Raw genomic sequence first — 17,260 nt, 5'->3', positions numbered from 1 at the left:
GAAGCTGAGCTGGCCTTTCCTCGGGTGGGAGGGCGCTGCAATCCTGGTGGCCCCTGGGGGAGCAGCGGCCTGGCCTGGGGGAAGGGCTCCCGGGCCGGCCACAGACTGGGGGCGCAGTCCTGCCACACCGGGCCCCCTCCTCGAGCTCCTGTCCACCCCGTCTCGGCCGGGGCTGACCTGCCTGTGCGGGACGTAACGGCTCGGGAAAGAACACTGGGCCCCAGAGCTCGGAAGGTGCTAGAGAGAGAGACAGCGAGGCGGTCGGGGGAGGGTCTGGTCCTGCCGAGATGGACGTGGGTGCCCACACGGAACCACGGTGGCCAGACCGTGGGCTCTGCAGGTTTCGGTCCTGCCCTGTCACTTTCCAGCTGGCCCTGACCGTGGGCAGGCGCGCCTGCCTCCCCCCACACGTCTGGTGCCTCAGCTGGGGTGGTACTCTCACCCCCCCACTCGGGGGGCGTCGGAGAGGATCGAATGGGTTCACACAGGGAGCGCAAACCTTGAGCCACAGCCCCATGGAGGTGTCTGCAGGGGAGGGTGTCTCAGATTCCAGGGGAGTCAGATGGCCTTTTTACTCATCTGCACGTGTGAATTTGCCTACAACACGCGTGAATGGCGGGGGCCATTTTCGAAAAGGTTAAACGGTTGCTTTGCACAAACTAGAATCGTCACCTGTGTGTTGCCTACGTGGTAAAAAATGACGAAAAGTTAATAAAACAGAAAACTCTGCATCCGTCGTCCCTGATGGGAGGCCAGCTGGCTGCAGGGCTGAGGATGGAACGGGCCCGGGGGGGCGGGGCGTGGCAGGGGCTCCGCCGGTCGCGGCTCTGCACGTGTGGACGCATCTGTGGGTGCACGACGCCTCTCAGCAGGGCGCGATGAGCGGAGGAAGGGGTTCATGGAAGGGCCGGGTCTTGGAGAGTGTGCAGGATTTTACCAGTCGGGGAGCAGAGATGTGCACGAAGGGAACAGCCTGTGTGTGTGCACGCACGGGTCCCTACACACACACACACACACACACACACACACACACACGGTCCCTCCGTATATGCTGGGGGTGGGGTTGCCACCTGACAGGAGGGGAAACTGGAGAGCAGGTGAGGCCAGTCCGCTGGCAGGCGTGCAGACTGGACGAGGCCCGCAGCGTGATGCAGTGTGGACTTTGGAAGCAGGAACCTGAGCCGAGAAGGGTGACTCGGTCCCAGCATCTCGCTGGGCAGGGGCCATCGGAGGGACGGTTCACCAAGAGAGGTCTCAGTGCACAGTGGGCGGTGGGCGGGACGCTGGGGACAGGCTTCACCAAGTCCTCAGGTCTCAGTGGCGGCTCCTGAGTAGGTCGGGGGTTCCAGAAGCTTACAAACCCCTCTTCAGGCTTCTTCTCAGACACTGTGGGACGCCGGCACATGGCCCTACCCCACAGAAGTCACCCAGCTTGGGAAAGCCTCCAGACAAGAAGCTCGCACATTCCTCTGGTTTGGGGCTAGAGATATCCTCCCACCCACAGGGCTGGAGGGGGGCGGGGGACTGCTTTGTCAGGCTGGGATGGGGGCCAGCCGAGCCCCGGGACACGCCGTCCCCTGGCCTGGCCTGGCCTGGCCTCCTGGAGCAGGGCCCGTGCTGGCAATGGCATCTGAGCCTGTGTTCCAGGCGAGGCTGGGACAGTGTCCTCAGGACACAGCTGTGCCCAGCTGTTTCCCGAATGACATCGTCCAGAAAGTCCAGCCTCTCCCCAGCAGCTCTGCTGACCAAGGGACACAGGTGTCGGGGCCCTTTTGGGGACCTATGACCTTTGGGGTAACAGGACAGAGGCCAAGACCTGCCTGGCTCGCAGAGTTTCGGGAAAACTGTTGACTTCCTGAGGGCTCCCAGGTACGCTCGGGGGCTCGGAAGTATTGTCCACGGCCCAGCCCAGGGGATGCCCTTTGCTCAGGCTTGTAAAGTTAGGGGAGGCCCTGTCTTCCGATGGAAGAGCTCATAACTCCCTCGTCATGGCCACCAGGGTCCCCCACAGAGAAATGCCAGCAGCCTTAGAAGAGTGGTCCCAACCTTGAGGTCCAGCCGGAATGGCCAACGTGGGCACTGGTCCCTCCTGGAATGCAGAACGTCTGACCGCCGCCGTTGGCCTCTGCAGAGGAGGGATCTGCAGACGTCCTGCACTCACCGCTGCACCCACTCGCACTGGAATATAAGCTTCGGAGGGCAGTGATGTCACCCGTCTCCTTCCCTGCCATATGTCTGGTGCCCCAGCAGTGCCTGGCGTCTCGAGGAGGCTCAATGAATATCTGGCGAATGAATACATTCACCAATTACTAACTCATTTGTTGACGATGGCAGAGTTTAAGTGCACGGACCCTGGAGCCAGAGGGTCCTGGCTCCGAGGTTTGAGTCTGTGATTGACCGGCCCTTTATTGAACGTCCCTGTGCCTCAGTTTTCGCTCACGTATAAAATAAAGGCAAAAGATTTCCGTTCTTCTTAGTATGAAAAGCCGCTACAAATTCGGGATAGACTAAAAGATGTCCGTCTTGGATGCTATCTTCCGTTGGCTAGGGGGCGCAGAATCTTCGGGCTAGGATGGGAAAAGGGGGCGCCCCAGGGAGGAACGTGGCGCACTGAAGCTGATTGTGCTCTGAGATGTAGGGGGATGAGGCCACCAAGCCACCTCTGGAACAAAAGCCTGGATGCATTGTTTGTGAAACCAGGGAGCACCGCAACTGGGAGGCACAGACCTCCCGAGCAAAGCAAACTGCTGGCCCGGAGCAGAGTTTTATCAAGGGTGGCATCCCAGCGGGGAGTTTGGGGGCTGGATGGTCTTGAAAAGAGGAAGCGTAGTCCCAGGAGTCTGGCTGCCGCTGATTGGCTGACCTCAGCAAGTTGTCTGCCGCTGATTGGCTGACCGCAGCCAAGTTGTCACCAGTAGGTTGGGGTGGATTTGAAGTTGGTTCTGGTGTTAACTGGTTTTGATGGCCAAAGAGCAACGTGTCCTCTCTTTTTGAATTTTTTAAATGTTTACTTATTTTTGAGAGAGAGAGAGAGAGAGTGTGTGTGTATATATATATATATATATATATATATATATGGGTGGGGGAGGGGCAGAGAGAGAGGGAGACACAGAATCTGAAGGAGCTCCAGGCTCCGAGCTGTCAGCGCAGAGCCCCATGGGGGGCTCGAACTCATCAGCCGTGAGATCACGACCTGAGTTGACGTCAGATACTTAATTGACTGAGCCACCCAGACACACCTGTCCTCTCTTTTTGAATACGGGGACTTGAAACTTTTCTGTTCTCATAGGTGGATTGGAGCATCGTATTTTGGCTCCCTTTGGGGCTAGGGACAGAAGACAAAGCGCCGAGCCTGGCCATGCTGGGGGTGAAACAGAAGACCACCTCCATGAATAGGGGACTCCCAAGTCCCCCCTCGCTGTAAGGGAAACTAGAAAAATCCATCTGTTCTTTAGGTGTCGCATCAACAGTGCTTATCTCAAGCCCTGGTGCCGAGGCCGAGGAGGAAAAATGCTCTGGGAACCCATAATTACAAGCTGGCCCCATGTGTGTGCAACCTGAATTCACATCCCCTCAAGTATCCCCCCAACCTCAAACAAGGGATTTGCGGTTAAAGGGCTCTGAGGCTGGGAGAGCCCTAGGTGTGCAGGAGAAGCAAAGGCAGGCACTTTCCAAAGGAAGCTGCTTTTCTGCCAGGCCTCTGGGAATTTCCACAAAGTTCCACAGCAAATGAGCAGTTCAGAGTCAACATTCACTAAAAAATGAATGGTGCCCATTCATGGTGCCCGAGGAAACAAGGCACCATGAGCAAAAGCTGGCAGAAACAATGGGCGGTAGAATCAGATCAGAAAAAAAAAATCAGATATTAGGAATAGCAGACCTAAAACACAAAACGAACATGTTTTATAGAAGAAATGAAGGGGGCTTGAATACATTAATAAAGAACAAGCATTCTCCTAAAAGTAAAACAAAGAACAAAACAGAACAAAACATGGTACTTGAAATTAAAAACCAGAGGATGGTTTGAACATAATCAAAGAGAGAATTACTGAACTGGAAGATAAGGCAAAGGAGGTTAGGAAAACTGTACTCCTGAGAAAGTAAAGACCTGGGAAACGTGAAACAGCGTGGAAAATAAAGTGAGCAGGTACATGGGTCACCAAGTGGGGTTTTGACCATTGAGGAGAGATAGAATAGGGACAGGGCTGCATTTGAAGAGAATTAAGGCGGGAACTGTTTCAGATCTAATGAAAGACAGCCACCTACAAATATAAGAAGCCCAATGTATTGCAAGCAAGATGAGTAGAAAAGGGGTCCACACCTCATCACTTCAGAGGAAAATGATGAACACCCAAGAGCAGAGAAGGCTTGAGAATGAGTTGGAGAGAAAGTATAGATTACCTTTTCAGGAGCTTACCCTTCAGCAGCAACAGGGAGCTCTAAAAAAAAATAATAATAATGTCAAAACACAGACAGCAAATGACTGTCAAGCTAGAAGTCAATGTTAGGGAAAAGGGGCCAAAATCAAGGCAAAGAAACATCAAGAAACTGTCCCATGGATGACGTGTACTTGAGGAAGTTCTAAAGGACATATCTGAGGCGGAAAAACAATGAACCGAGGCTGGGGGGGGTGGGGGAGGGGAGCATCAGAAGGGAAGAGAGTCAAAGGGAAGGCTGTGTAGATGGGCAGATTGGAACACATAAAGATGATAGCAATGTAGTGTGGGCTTTGAATGAAGACAGGGCAGAAATACAAGGTAATATGGCCTTTAAGTCAGGAGGGGAGAAACTGGAGAGAAGAGGTTCTAAGTCCTGTAAGGCTCAAGAGGAAGATAAAAGGATTCGGTTCGGCTAGAAATGAAAAGTTTGTGCAAATACTGGGCCAGGGAAAGTTGGAAAAGACTCTATTTGTACCAGAAAAAAATATACTTTGTCAAAAAGAACCACCAGACCCAGTCCATTGCTTAACGATTTTTTAAAAAGCTTGATTTATTGGAAGACATAACTGTTCTTACCTTGAATGCTCCTACTAACAAAGACCTCAAGATATAGAAAGCAAAATTGGGCAGAGCTACAAAAAATAACCAACTCACTGTTTGAGTGGGAGATTTGTTTTTGTTTTTGTTTTCTAAAGCTTATTTTTGAGAGGGGGGAGGGGCAGAGAGAGAGGGAGACACAGAATCTGAAGCAGGCTCCAGACTCCGAGCTGTCAGCACAGGGCCCGACACGGGGCTTGAACTCGCCAACTGTGAAATCATGACCTGAGCCGAAATCAAGAGTCGGATGCTTAACCGATTGGGCCACCCAAGTGCCATGTCTTTTTAATTTTCTTAACGATGGCTTCTCGGGAACCAAAGTTTTAAATTTTGATAAAATCTAGCTTACTAATTTTTGCCTTTGATGGCTCACTCTTGTGCTGTCCTTCCGAAGGACGTTTGCCTACCCGAAGGTCACGAGGATTTTCTCTTGTGCTTTCCGCTGGAAGCTTTCGGGGTTTTTTTGAGTGAATTTGGGGGTGTGGTGCAAGGAACGGGTTGAGGTTCGTCTCGTTGGTGCCAGCACCCATTGTTTTAAAGGCTGTTTGTTCCTGGGGCGCCTGGGGGGCTCAGTCGGTTAAGCATCTGACTTCGGCTCAGGTCATGATCCCACAGTTCGTGAGTTCGAGCCCCGCATCGGGCTCTGTGCTGACAGCTCAGAGCCTCCCGGGGATTGTCTCTCTTTCCCTCTCTCTCTGCCCTCCCCCACTTACTCTCTCTCTCTCTCCCTCTCTCTAAAAAATAAATAAACGTTTTTTTAAAAAAGCTGTTTTTTCCTGAGTGGGAGGTCTTATCACCTCCCTCTCCGTGATGACTGCATCTACTTCGTAAGCCAACGAGCTCAACTTGCTGAACCTCCTACAGGAAGCGGACGGTAAACACGTTGGGCCAGCTACAAAAACCCACCAGCCACATGCCCGGGCATAAAGCCAGTCTTTGCCCATTTTTTACACACTGGTGTCTCACAGAGTGACCTCAGGACCAGGGGTCAGTAATAGCTTGAAAATTAGGAAAGAAGGCGTCGTCAGGAGTCCAAAACGAGGACAGTCATGGTGCCTGTCTCAGAGGGCGGTGGAGAGGCCCGAGTCAGGACATACAAAGCAGGGCACCCAAGTGTCCGGAAGGCGCCGTGCACGCCGGCGGCTGGCCCTTTTTTCCTACTTAAAAAATGTTTAAGGTTTATTTATTTATTTTTGAGAGAGAGAGAGAGAGAGAGAGAGAGAGAGAGAGAGGCAGGGAGGGGCAGAGAGGGAGGGAGGACCCCAACCAAACAGGCTCTGAGCACAGAGCCCGATGCAGGACTCAGACTCACGGACCACAAGACCACGACCTGAGCCAAAATCAAGAGTCGGACGCTTAATCAACCGAGCCCTCCAGGCGCCCCAGGTGGTTGGCCTTTTATTCCCTCTGCCCCCTGCCCGTCAGGCTCCGTTGCCGACTCACGAACCGGTTTACGTCCTGGTGCTGCCTGCATGGCCGGTCATGCACCAGGCTTGGTGGGGGGGCTCCCTGAGTTCCCGGTCAGCAAGGACGACACCAATGCCTCGCCGGTCACGTCTCCTGCGTGCTCACAGAAGGACGCGGTGCCCAGTGGCTTGGGTGGTCCACAGCGCAGTGCCACATTGTGCCATCGCACAGCAGGACGAGGGGGGCCGTGAGGGGCAGCGGAAAGGACACAGAGCTAGGAAGCCCCACCGCAAACAGGGTCGAGTCCCAGCTCGGTCGGTGTGAGATGTCAGGTACCCTGACGCTTCACTGATCCCCAGTTTTCCAACCTGTGCAATGGGGACAGCCGTGGTGGCCGGGATGGATCAGGATGAGGAAGCGATCCCAGGTTCGAGAGCCCCTTCTCGGCTCTAAAGTCCGTCATGGGGGCCGATCACACGATTCGTAGGACGTGGGCGTCGTGGGGCCCCATACGGAAGGGCGAGCGTTGGCAGGAAGCAGGATCAGCTGGCCTCTGAGGTTGTCTCTTGAGTTGACATCTTGGGTTCTGCCATTCTGGGATTTCTGGAGCCCGCTGGAGGCCCCAGGCCAGGGACCGCCCCGCCGCCCGGCCCCTCCCCTTCCAGTCCCAGAAGTCAGGGCTGTTGGTCTGAGGCAGGCGGCTTCCCGGAAGGAGCCCAAGCTGATAAGGCCTGCTGCTCCGAGGCCCGCTACCTCGGGCAGGGGGCCGGGGTCTCTGCAAACATCTTCCAGATGTGGCCGCAGCTACTCGACAGCCTGGCTCTGGCTGGGGCCCGCAGCCAGCAGACTCCTGTCAGCCGAGCTATTAGGAAAACAAACCCCAACGAAGGCACCAGGGGCCCAGCTTCTCGGAAGGGAGAGAGGGCGACCGGGCTGGTCATGTAGCTCTAGGCGCTTGCTGGCCCCTTCCTTCTCTGCGGCCTCCAGGCCGGACAGCCCAGCCTGCCCAGCCGGCCCTGAACTTGGGGTGGTCACGGCCGTCGCTGGCTGCCTCCTGGGTGGGGAGTCTCAGTGACCCCTGCCCAGGGCTCCCCGGATCCTCCTCCGAAGTGCCCGCGGGTCGTGATGCGGACCTCGTGACCCCGCTCACCCCAGCCCGGATGGCGGCTTGACCCCATGGTGCCGGCTTGCCATCAGAGTGAGGGTCCGTGCGCCTCTGCCAGCCTTCCCGAGCAGGACAGGTTTTCGGCAGCCTGGGGGAGGGGGTGGTGGCTGTGGGGGAGGTGCCAACACGGCCACTGTGTCACTGGACGGCCCCAGCAGGATAAGCAAGGGTCTCTGCTTCTGGAGACGTTGGGGGCCGAGGGTCGTCCAGGGACCCACGGCCCACGGCTCCAGAGCCGTTTCCCACACTTGGCCCCGCCATCCTGGTCCTGGAGTGCAGGTCAGCAAGGGGTCAAGGCCGAGGCTTCTCAGGCTACCGACTAGCCCTTTATCAAGTGTGGGCTCTCCAAGGGGCCAGGAGTCTGCCCTCACCAAGACATGGAAAAGCCCGCCCATTTGTTGGCAAATATTGGTTAAGTGTGCGTGGAGAGTCACCCACGTCCACCTACGTTCCGCTATGGCAGCAACAGCCTCCCGGACCCCGGGCACCCGGCCCGCGCCCCGTCCGCCCGGCCCCCGCCGCTAGATCTCGCGGCCACAACGGCCCCTGCGGTGCCCAGACAGACCCCGCTGACCTTCCGCCCTCTCCCTGGACCACCGCTCCCTTCTCCTTAGGTCTGCGAACGGCACACGTTCTGCGGGGTCTTTCCCGACCCCCACCCCCTCGCTCACCTCTGTCTCTGCTTGTGCGAGCCGGGGAGGCAGAGCCCAGGCGTGGCTGGCTCCCCGCGAAGCCCCGAGGTTGGGAAAGCTGCTTGGCAAATGTGACCGGCCGGGAAGGGGGTGATGGTAAAGTGAGGCATCGGGGCGAGACAGAAACCCCAGAGCAGCACTGGCGACGAGGCACAGAGGCGTGGGCCATCCAGCAGCCCTTTCTCGAGCAAGGCCGCACCCCGAGGCCAGCACACGCCTGCCTCTGAAGTCCTGTTCATGTGCTGGGTTGACCGCAGCCCTCCCCCCTCCCCCGCCCACCCCAGCTCCCAGGGAGGGCAGGAGAGCCCAGGGCGGCCTCCTCCTCCCTCCACCTTTGGACCTTGAGCACGCCAGGCCAGGCCCATCTATGTCCCTCTTATCCTGGATCACATGCCGGCGACAGAAGCCGGGACGGTCGAGCCGGGCAGATCCTTCTCTCTAGCCGGGCAGCAGCGGTTCTCTGGGAAGGATGCAGGGGGTCCAGGGAGGCCCAGGGCCTAGAGGACGGTCAGACTCAGAACCGTGGACCGGTGAAGCCGTCACAGACGAGTCTCAAGAGCCAGGCATCTGCAGGCTCACACGGTTCAGTCCACTTTGCTTTTCTAGCTTCCGTCTCAAACCCGCCTCTTCCAGGCAGCCTTCCTCTCTTACTTCCTTGATCCATAATTCTTAATCCATAATAAACATTTGGTTTGAAGCATTTCATTTTCTTGCCATTTGGTGCCATATCTGGGGTGCGTGTCCCCTGACTGTAAGGGTCCCTCTACTTGATTGCCTGCTACCCTCTGGCTCGCCCAAGACTACTGATCACGAAAACAAGGCCAGTTATTTAAAGGCCACTTAAACAATACCGTGCTAAGCGCTTTGTTTTCAATCACCTCATTTAACCTTGGCAACGCCCAGGTGAGGCAGGCGCCTTACGAAGGAAGAAACTGAGGCCTAGAGGACCAGCAGGGTGCAGGGGGCTTGCCCGAGGTCCCAGAGGGAGATGGAGCCCACGCCTGTTTCCTCACCTCCACACCGGACCTCCCGACCCACACTCCTGCTTCCTCTTTCTGCCTTGTTTTCTTTCCCAAGACCAGGGCAGCCAGCATCTGACTCAGTTCACCCCCTCCGGCCTGAGTGCAGCAGCGGGCGAGGCTGCTGTCCCCGGCCAGAGGTGAGGAAACCTGCTGCAGAGGTGGGACCACACGGGCCCCGGGGCGCCGAGCCGTGAGGGATCCCCGGGGGGCGCCCAGCGAGCTCTGGCCACCGGCTAACCGGCCAGCCGGGTCCCCCCGCCCCCGCCCCCACGGCCTTCCTGCCGACTCTGCAGAATTGGCCTTGCCCACATACCTGGCCCTCCTCCCTGCGGGTCCTCGGCCAAGACCCTGCGGCTGAGCCCAGGGCGAATTCCTGCGGCAGCTGCCGCTGCTTTCCCGCTTTCCCTAACTACAATCGCAGCCCGCCAGCCGGCAGGGATGAGGCAGACGGGGAGCTGTAAAGCCTTTTTAAAAGGGGCAATAAAAGTTTTGGGTTTCAGATGGTCTTACTGAAGAAGAGAATAACAGAGACAGGAAATGTCGGTAGCAGGCAAAGGCCACGGGCACACAGACTGCCCTCAGACCAAAACACCTCCTTCTGAGCAAACAGAGGCCGCTGGCTCCCCGGGGCGGACCCCGCCCCAGCTCCAGGGAGGCGGAGGGGCCCCTACGATAGACTGTTTTGTCTGCGTGGTTGTAAGTGTTTATAATACTTCTGCGTTTGCCTTTTGCCGCTGGGGGTGTGTGGTTCCCCCTGCAGCTGAGCTCTGTGTGTGTGCACGTATGTGCGCACGGGCGTGCGCGTGTGTGCCTGGGTCGGGGGCACCGGTGCTCAAGTGGGGGCACTGCTCCGTGCCCCTTGCTCTGCGGGGTCTGGAGGCCGCGTCCAGGCGCAGGGAGGCCTTTGCGCACCCCCAGCCCCCAGGGTGCAGGGAGGATGCGGCGAGCGGAGAGGGCGTGTCCTGGGTGCTGCAGCCCCTCGGCCCGCGGCCCATGCTCTCACTCAGGACCCCCCAGCCTGCACGTCCAGGGAGCTGTCCCGTTCCTTCGGTTTCTGGCAGACGCGCCGTCCCGTGTGGTAGGCGCCGGCCGCGGCCGCGGGGATAGGACAGGGCGCCGCATCGGATTTGAATCTCAGATGAGCGGCGACGCTTGTCTTCCTGTAAGTGCGTCTCACGTAAATAGGTCCCAAATACCGCGTGAGACACACGTAGGCGAGATCATCGTTTTTTGTCTGAAATTCATGCGTAACCAGGTGCCCTGCATTTTATCTGCAACCCTCCACACGTGGCTTCTTACATTTTAGATTAATCAGCTCCTCCGTGGCACCAGCCACATTTCAAATGCCCTGTGGCCATATGTGTGGCGGGCAGTTGGCGTGGGAATGGTCTCATCATCTCCATCATTTAAAGTTTTTTTTTTTTTTTTTTTTTATTTTTTTCTTTTTTTGGGGGGAGAGAGAGAGAGAGAGCGGGAGGGGGGGGGGGGGGGGGGGGGGGGGTGTTAGAGAGAGAGGGAGACCTAGCATCCGAAGCAGGCTCCAGGCTCCGAGCTGTCAGCGCCCAGCCCGACGCGGGGCTCGAACCCACAAACCGCGAGATCATGACCTGACCCGAGGTCGGACGCTAGTGGACTGAGCCCCCCGGGCGCCCCCGCCTCGCCTCCATCATTAAAGCAAGTTCTACTGCACAGGATGCTCTGGGGCTGCCATCATCTCGGGCTCGGCTTCCAGGCACACGCTGGAGTCGGGACTCAGGCTTCCCTCATCAGGGCTGGCTGGAGGTGAGTCCTGTCCAGAGCCCCAGGGGGCCTGGGGCGGGGCCCTCAGAGGTCCCTCCTGGCACCGGGTGCCATGACTGCTGGATTCTAGGGCACGAAGGCCCCGGGCTCGAGGACACTGGGACTCAGAGGTGTTTGGTCTGAAGGCCATGAGACTTCTTTTCTTCCTTGTTAGTCTCGAGGTGTAGGGCTGGCGGGTCCAAGTGGCCTCTTCTCTTTCTGTCCCCCTCCCGGGCACTCCCCCCCTGGCCCTTGGCTGGAGCCCCCAAGATGTCAAAGTGGGCCTTGGAAGCAGAGGAAGAGGCCGCTAGGGTTAGGAGTAAGACCCTGGGCACAGCCACCGCTCAGCACCCAGTGTCCAAGTCACTGGGGCCGGCCGCCGGCCTCCGGCCCTCAGTGTCCCTATCTGCACCGTGGGGTCTCCACGGTGCGGACCCTGCTGAGGAGGGGCGCGGCGGGCCTAGAGCCCCAGAGGCGGACGGGGCTGAGGGCTGGAGCGAGCCTCCTAATTGTCCATGACTTACAGACTTGGCTGGGCTCCCAGACAGCCTCATAAATCAGCGTGGCCGCAGTGAGTAGCCTGTTAGTATGGTCCTTAACGCTCTTGGCCGGCCCCTCACCTCCTCCCTGCTCAGGAGCATCCCGCGGCCTCCAACTTTCCATCTGCTGCCGCGGAGCTGGGAGCTGGGGTGTGCTCGCCGGGTGTGTGTGGGGGGGGACACGGGGGAGGGGATGGGAGGGAGGTGACGGGGAGGGAGGCGACTGGCAGAGGCCTGTTTCCAGAGTGATGCCGCAGGCCCCCCGCGTGGCCCCCACAGCCTTCCCTTTCCTTCCTGCCCGGTGTCTCCCCTCGCGGAGCTGGGAGACAGGCCGGACAGGACGATGCTGTTTCCAGGGGGCCCTATCTCTTCTCGGTGTGAGCGGGCATGTGTGTGTGCCCACCCCTCAACCGGACCCGAAGCCAACGGAAGCGGCTTCTGCCCGTCCCTGCGCCGGGCGGGGGATGCGGGGACATGTCCGTCTGGGAGGACGGCCCCGAAGCTGTGGGCTCAACTGAGGCCTGGGCCCCGGGGCCCGGCCAGGACTCCGAGCCCGTGTGAACTGCCCAGAGGCTGCTCTGTCATCCAGTCTGTAGGCTCAGGAAGGGGCTGAGCCCGAGTGAGACTGTGGGCGTCCGGGCCCCACACGTGGGATCTCTGGACAGTCAGGGAGGCCGACAGACCGGGGGTGCCTCGCCGAGGGGCCAGCCTTGTCCCCGGCTCTCTCCCGGCCCCCTGAGGGGAGCAAGAGGTGACTTCAGGACAAATAAGGGGCCGCCCCGTGCGGTGGGGGTGGGTGTGCACCATCTGGAAACACAAAACAGGCCCCAGACAGGTGTAGGTAACTTCCTGCCTGACAGATGTGCCCACATCATTCGGGAAGCTGGGGTGGGCTGGGGCTGCCGGGGAGGCTCAGGTTTGTGAGGTGATGTCTGGGAGGCCGGCTCCCGCCCTCGCGGGGCCCAGCGCAGACGGGCTGTAGGCGGGAGCCGGCCGCCCTCCCTCAGCACTGCCGCAAGCCTGCCCCGTGTGCCCGGCTCTGGGCCCGCCGGCCTCCGCTCGGGTGTCCCTGGGCCCAGACCCCCTTCCCGCGCTGGCCGTTAACCCCGGGTGGAGCTGTTCGAAGGGCCAACACAGGTGCTCGCGCCCAGCGAGGGGGCGGGCTTGGTGGCGGTGGGCCTGGCCCGGGTCTGCGCTCGCCTGCTCGAGGCCTCGGACACACCCTGGACCCTGCGCCTCGGGCTTCTGTCTGTAGAACGGAGTGATCATCCTTTAACGCAGACTTGTCTTACGAATTAGATTAAGCGATGATCATAAGCTTCTGGCACACAGGAAGGTCAAGGGTTGAGGAGCTTCCTGTGGGCTGCCGTTACTGACACGGCTTGATTCAGGGACCCGGCCGGAGGGACGGCCAGCAGGCCTGGACGGAGCTGGCCCCCACTGGCCTTGGCTTCCTACACGGGTCTGCTCAGAGCCCGAGGGCACAGGACAGAAGCGGTGACAACCAGGGTCCAGGAGGAGACAGGTGTTGTGAAGGGGACATGGGCAGAGTCCCTTTGTGGCTGGGTGAGGAGGAAAGGGGGACGGGGTGGGGGAGACACATGTTGGCTGTGGGGTCCTGCGGACGCAGACTGGCCATGACTGTGGGGGAGCAGGAGCGGGGCAGGAAGTCCTTTTCTCTCCAGCACGGTGGCTCGTACTCCGTAGAAACCTAGTAAGTGGGCTCCCAGCAGCACTCAGCGGGATGCTCCCCAAATCCCTCTGAGGGGAGACATTTCTCCCGGATGCTCAGAGCTGGGGGGGCCATGGGGGTCTCTCCGCAGGCGGGAGATGCGGCAGGGCAGGGGCTGGCAGGGGGCAGGGGGCGGGCGCGGTGCGCAGTCAGATACAAGCACAGCAAAGGGTGGGGCAGTTCAGCTTGGCGGGGGGCCCCGAGCTTCCGGCCTTCTTGTTGACCTTGGGCAGCAGGAGGACGAAGGACATGGCCAGCGCGCAGTGGTAGAAACTGTGCACGTAGGTGTAATCCCAATCCTGCAGGAGTGGGGGGGGGGGGGTCGGTCTGGGGCCCCAGGCCCCCCTCCCCGACGCTCTGGGCCCCTGCTTGCACGCCGGCCTGCCTGGCTCCCCAGGGCATCTGCCGGTCACCTCCCCGCCCCCACTCAGGAATGTGGCCAAGTGGCCTCCTCCAAGGAGCCTCCCCTCAGTGTCCGGCCCAGGCCATCTTTCCTGACATCAAACCCCACTCGCTAGGCCTTTGACAAGGAGTCTGGGGCTCCTCCCTGCCCCCCTCCCTCCTCCCTCCTCCCTGCGGGTGCTGGCCCCCGCCCCAGGCCCCATCTGGGCTGTGCGCCTCGCCTCAGGTGCGCGCAGGCAGCGATCGCCCCGGTGCTGGGGACGAAGCAGGCTGTGGCGGGAGGGAGGGAGGCTCCCCTCCACCCACCCCGAGGGACAGAAAAGCAGGAACATGAGGCCACCCCGAGGAGGCTCAGGCCTTGTACCTCAAAGAAGAATCGTAACATGAGGGCCAGCGCCCCGAAACAGAGGCCGGGGCCTATCTGCTGGGTGTAGACGCTCTTGTCGGGGTACAGACCCTTCTTCTCCTTCATGAGCTGCAGCTGCGGGGAGAGTGGCCGGTGATGCGGGGGACGCCGCCCCGGGCTGCCCGGAGAGCTCGCCCTGGGCATGCGCACCTTGGCTACACTCGGGCAGGGGCTGGGGCGCAGGGAGATGCCCCACATGCCCAGCCTCGCGGCTGCGGGACCCAAGGGAGCCCCCAGCCTGGACGTCCGAGCTGGGAACCGCGGGCCCAGTACCCCCCCCATGGGGACCCCACCCCTGCCTGCCTCTTCAGGATGTAACAAGGCCACCCTTTCACATGCACCTCCCCCAGCCGGAGGGGACCCCCCCCCAGGGCGCCAGTCACAGCAAGGGGGTGTTGGAGCACTGGCCCTGCCCGCCAGTATGGCCGGTGGGGGCGCCCGTGTGGTGCTCCGAAAGTCCCTTTGGTTGCTTTCACCGATGTCCCATCACAGTATTTATGAGACAGTCTGACCCGCACGTTACATCTGTGGTTTCGCAGGCCCTGATGTTAGCGGAAGGCTCAAGCGGGCATTTGAATTCGGGTTCACATGCACTGAAATCATGCAGTAAATGCAGGCCCACACCCTGGAATCTCGAACCCTTGGGCGTTCCGAAGTGTTTCAGAGAGCGGGGTGTTTAGGCCTGTGGCAAGCCTACACATGCACACTGCGAATGGTGGAGGCCCCCGGGGGCTGGGGAAGCGCCCCCCTCCCCTCCACCAGCCCACCAGGTGGAGTGCACAGAGACCCCGAGTAGCCTTGGGCTGGGGCAGGGCAACTTTGGCCGCCAAAGCCCGGTTTTCAGGTTTCTGTAATTTACCATCGCTGATAAGGAATCAGGCGGCACAGATAGGGCTTGGGTGCGGCTGGGGGCGTCCTGGGTGTGGGTGGCCACGGCCTTGGCTGCCCCAGGTCGTGCCCTGGCCTGGCCTGACCAGCCCTGCACCCCCCCGCACCCGGCTCGGCTTCCTCTCCCCGAGGGTTGCTGTTCCCAACTCTGGCTCGAGAAGGGACGAGCCTCCGGGAGAAAAATCCACCCTCATTCCAGGAAACAACTGCCCTTGAAAATCCAAAATAAATTCCACGCTAAATGGTCTGCAAAACACAATTGGAGCCCCAGATGCAGGGAGCCGGGCAGACCTCTTGGTTCCTGTGGCTGGACCCACAGCCCCCAAGGCCGTGGAAGTCCCCGTGAGGATTCTCAGGGACACTAGGGAGTGACTTCTATTCTGGCGGATTACAATGCAGCCCAGATTCAGACCTGCCAAGATCTGCGAAAGGGGGTGTGTGTGGGGGAGGCGGGGAACGACAGCCCTCCAGGGCAGACCAAGGAGACTATCCTACTTCCTGCCAGGAGTGAGCGCATTATCGAGGGCTCTGTGTTTATGCATTCCAGCCTGTTCATTAATGTGGTCCTTCCCTGGGTCCAGACACGGTCCCCTCCTCCGAGGCAGCTCCGAGGGGCCTCCTGGGTCAGGCCCAGGCCAGCAGTGCGTCCCTGAGCCCCAGTGAGAAAGAGGCTCCCTCCCTTCCCTTGCTTGAAAAGTCGAGGCCCGGCCGCGCTCGGTGCTGCTGTGACTTCTTGCTGGTTGCTGACCTCTCTGAGCCCTATTTCCTTCATTAACCGCCTGGCCAAACAAACCCTCTGCTCCCTGGCTGTGGGAGGAGCCCGGGGCGCGAGGGGAAGGATCGCCACCAGAACTTTATGTTCTCTCCCGCAGCTGTAAAATGGGTTGGTGGGCACTCTCTGCAACCAGTTGTCCAGCCGGACCCCTCTTCCCAGGGAACTGCCTTCCTGCTTGCTCCCCAGGTGGCCCGGCAGACCATCCTCTGAGGTCCTGCCATCTTGGCTTAATTTTAGGGCCTTGAGTGGGTGTGTGGCCTGGGCTGGGTCGGACCGGACCTTCCGCCAGCACTTGGAGCTGGGACCCCGAGATTCCAGGAGGAGCTCCAGAGGGGCTAAAGTGGGGCAGAGGGACGTCCCCCTGGGGCCTGAGCTGCCGCACGGCTGGAGAGTGAGCCCGGCCTCAGGCCTGCGGCAGTCCAGACCTGTGTTCTGGCCCGGCAAGGTTCAGCTCCTTCCCTTCTGGGGCCCCAGGCAATGGCCCTGGGCCCATCCTGCCGAAGGTTTCTCGAAGGTTTCTCGACAGCCTGGGGAGTGTGAGTTTCAGGTCTCACCGCCGGGGGGGGGGGGGGGGGGGGGCTCGGTACAACAGAGGATTAGGGGAGGCCTGGGAGCCGTGTGTCAGGGCCTACTGGGTGCCATACCCCCCAGGGGTGGGCAGCAGAGGGCTCTCAGCGTCAGAAACTCCAGCTCGAGCTTCCTCAATGCTTACGGGCAGATCCCTCTTCCTGTCGACTGCATACCGCAGCCTCCTTCCTCACTAGAACCAAACTCTAGGCTCACCCCCTCCAGGAAGTCTTCCCAAATCAACCCAGGCCATTTCCGATAGGTTTTGCATCTTTAAAGGAGTCACTGTCTGCAATACTATGAACAGCAATACCCCTAACGACTCCTATTTGTTGAACACCCAGGTTCCATGCTAGTACTTTTAAGTGCATTATCTCAGTTCATCTCGGAACCAAGCCCACGAGGTAAGGAAGAGACTGTTCCGGTAATGATCGCTTCACAGACCTGGAAGCTGGGGCAGGGGAGTGACGTCACTTGGGTTCTAGGCCCAGAGCCGGTGAGTGCGGGTGCCAGAAACCACGCCGGTGGGGCAGGGGCGCCTGGTGCTCACCGTCTCTGTGCTTTAGGTGAGACGGGCGGTCATCGGAGAGCCCGGGGCGGAGGGGTGAGGGGGGCCGGGGGACAGGCCCAGGCGGTACGCACCCACTTGGTGGCGATGATGAGGACAGCCACGCCGATGGGGCCCGAGTACACGCCGTAGCCCCAGCGGTCGTGGTAGATCCGGACCGCGATGGTCAGGACGCCAAACATCACAAAGGTCGACCTCTTGGGTTCGTCGAAGTCGGCCAGCGCTGGAGGGCGGGGAGAGGAACCGGCAGAGGTGAGCGGCCCCCTGACCCCCCCCCCCCCC

General features: G+C 59.9%; 1 protein-coding gene across 1 annotated transcript in view; it reads right to left on the bottom strand.

Annotated features, from left to right (window-relative positions):
- Positions 1–13,024: 13,024 nt before the first annotated feature.
- The window catches only part of MYMK (myomaker, myoblast fusion factor), a 9,711-nt gene continuing 5,475 nt past the window's right edge, over positions 13,025–17,260 (bottom strand). The window contains exons 3-5 of the mRNA XM_049631105.1: positions 17,053–17,201; positions 14,139–14,255; positions 13,025–13,671 (exon numbers count right to left, since the gene is read on the bottom strand). Coding sequence (XP_049487062.1) covers positions 13,522–13,671; positions 14,139–14,255; positions 17,053–17,201 — 416 coding nt within the window. The 3' untranslated portion in view covers positions 13,025–13,521. The remainder of the gene's footprint in view (positions 13,672–14,138; positions 14,256–17,052; positions 17,202–17,260) is intronic.

Source organism: Panthera uncia, chromosome D4, assembly GCF_023721935.1.
Source record: "Panthera uncia isolate 11264 chromosome D4, Puncia_PCG_1.0, whole genome shotgun sequence".
Classification (NCBI taxonomy): domain Eukaryota; kingdom Metazoa; phylum Chordata; class Mammalia; order Carnivora; family Felidae; genus Panthera; species Panthera uncia.
The sequence above is the reverse complement of the archived record's forward strand: the minus strand, read 5'-3'. Positions and strand labels throughout refer to the sequence as shown.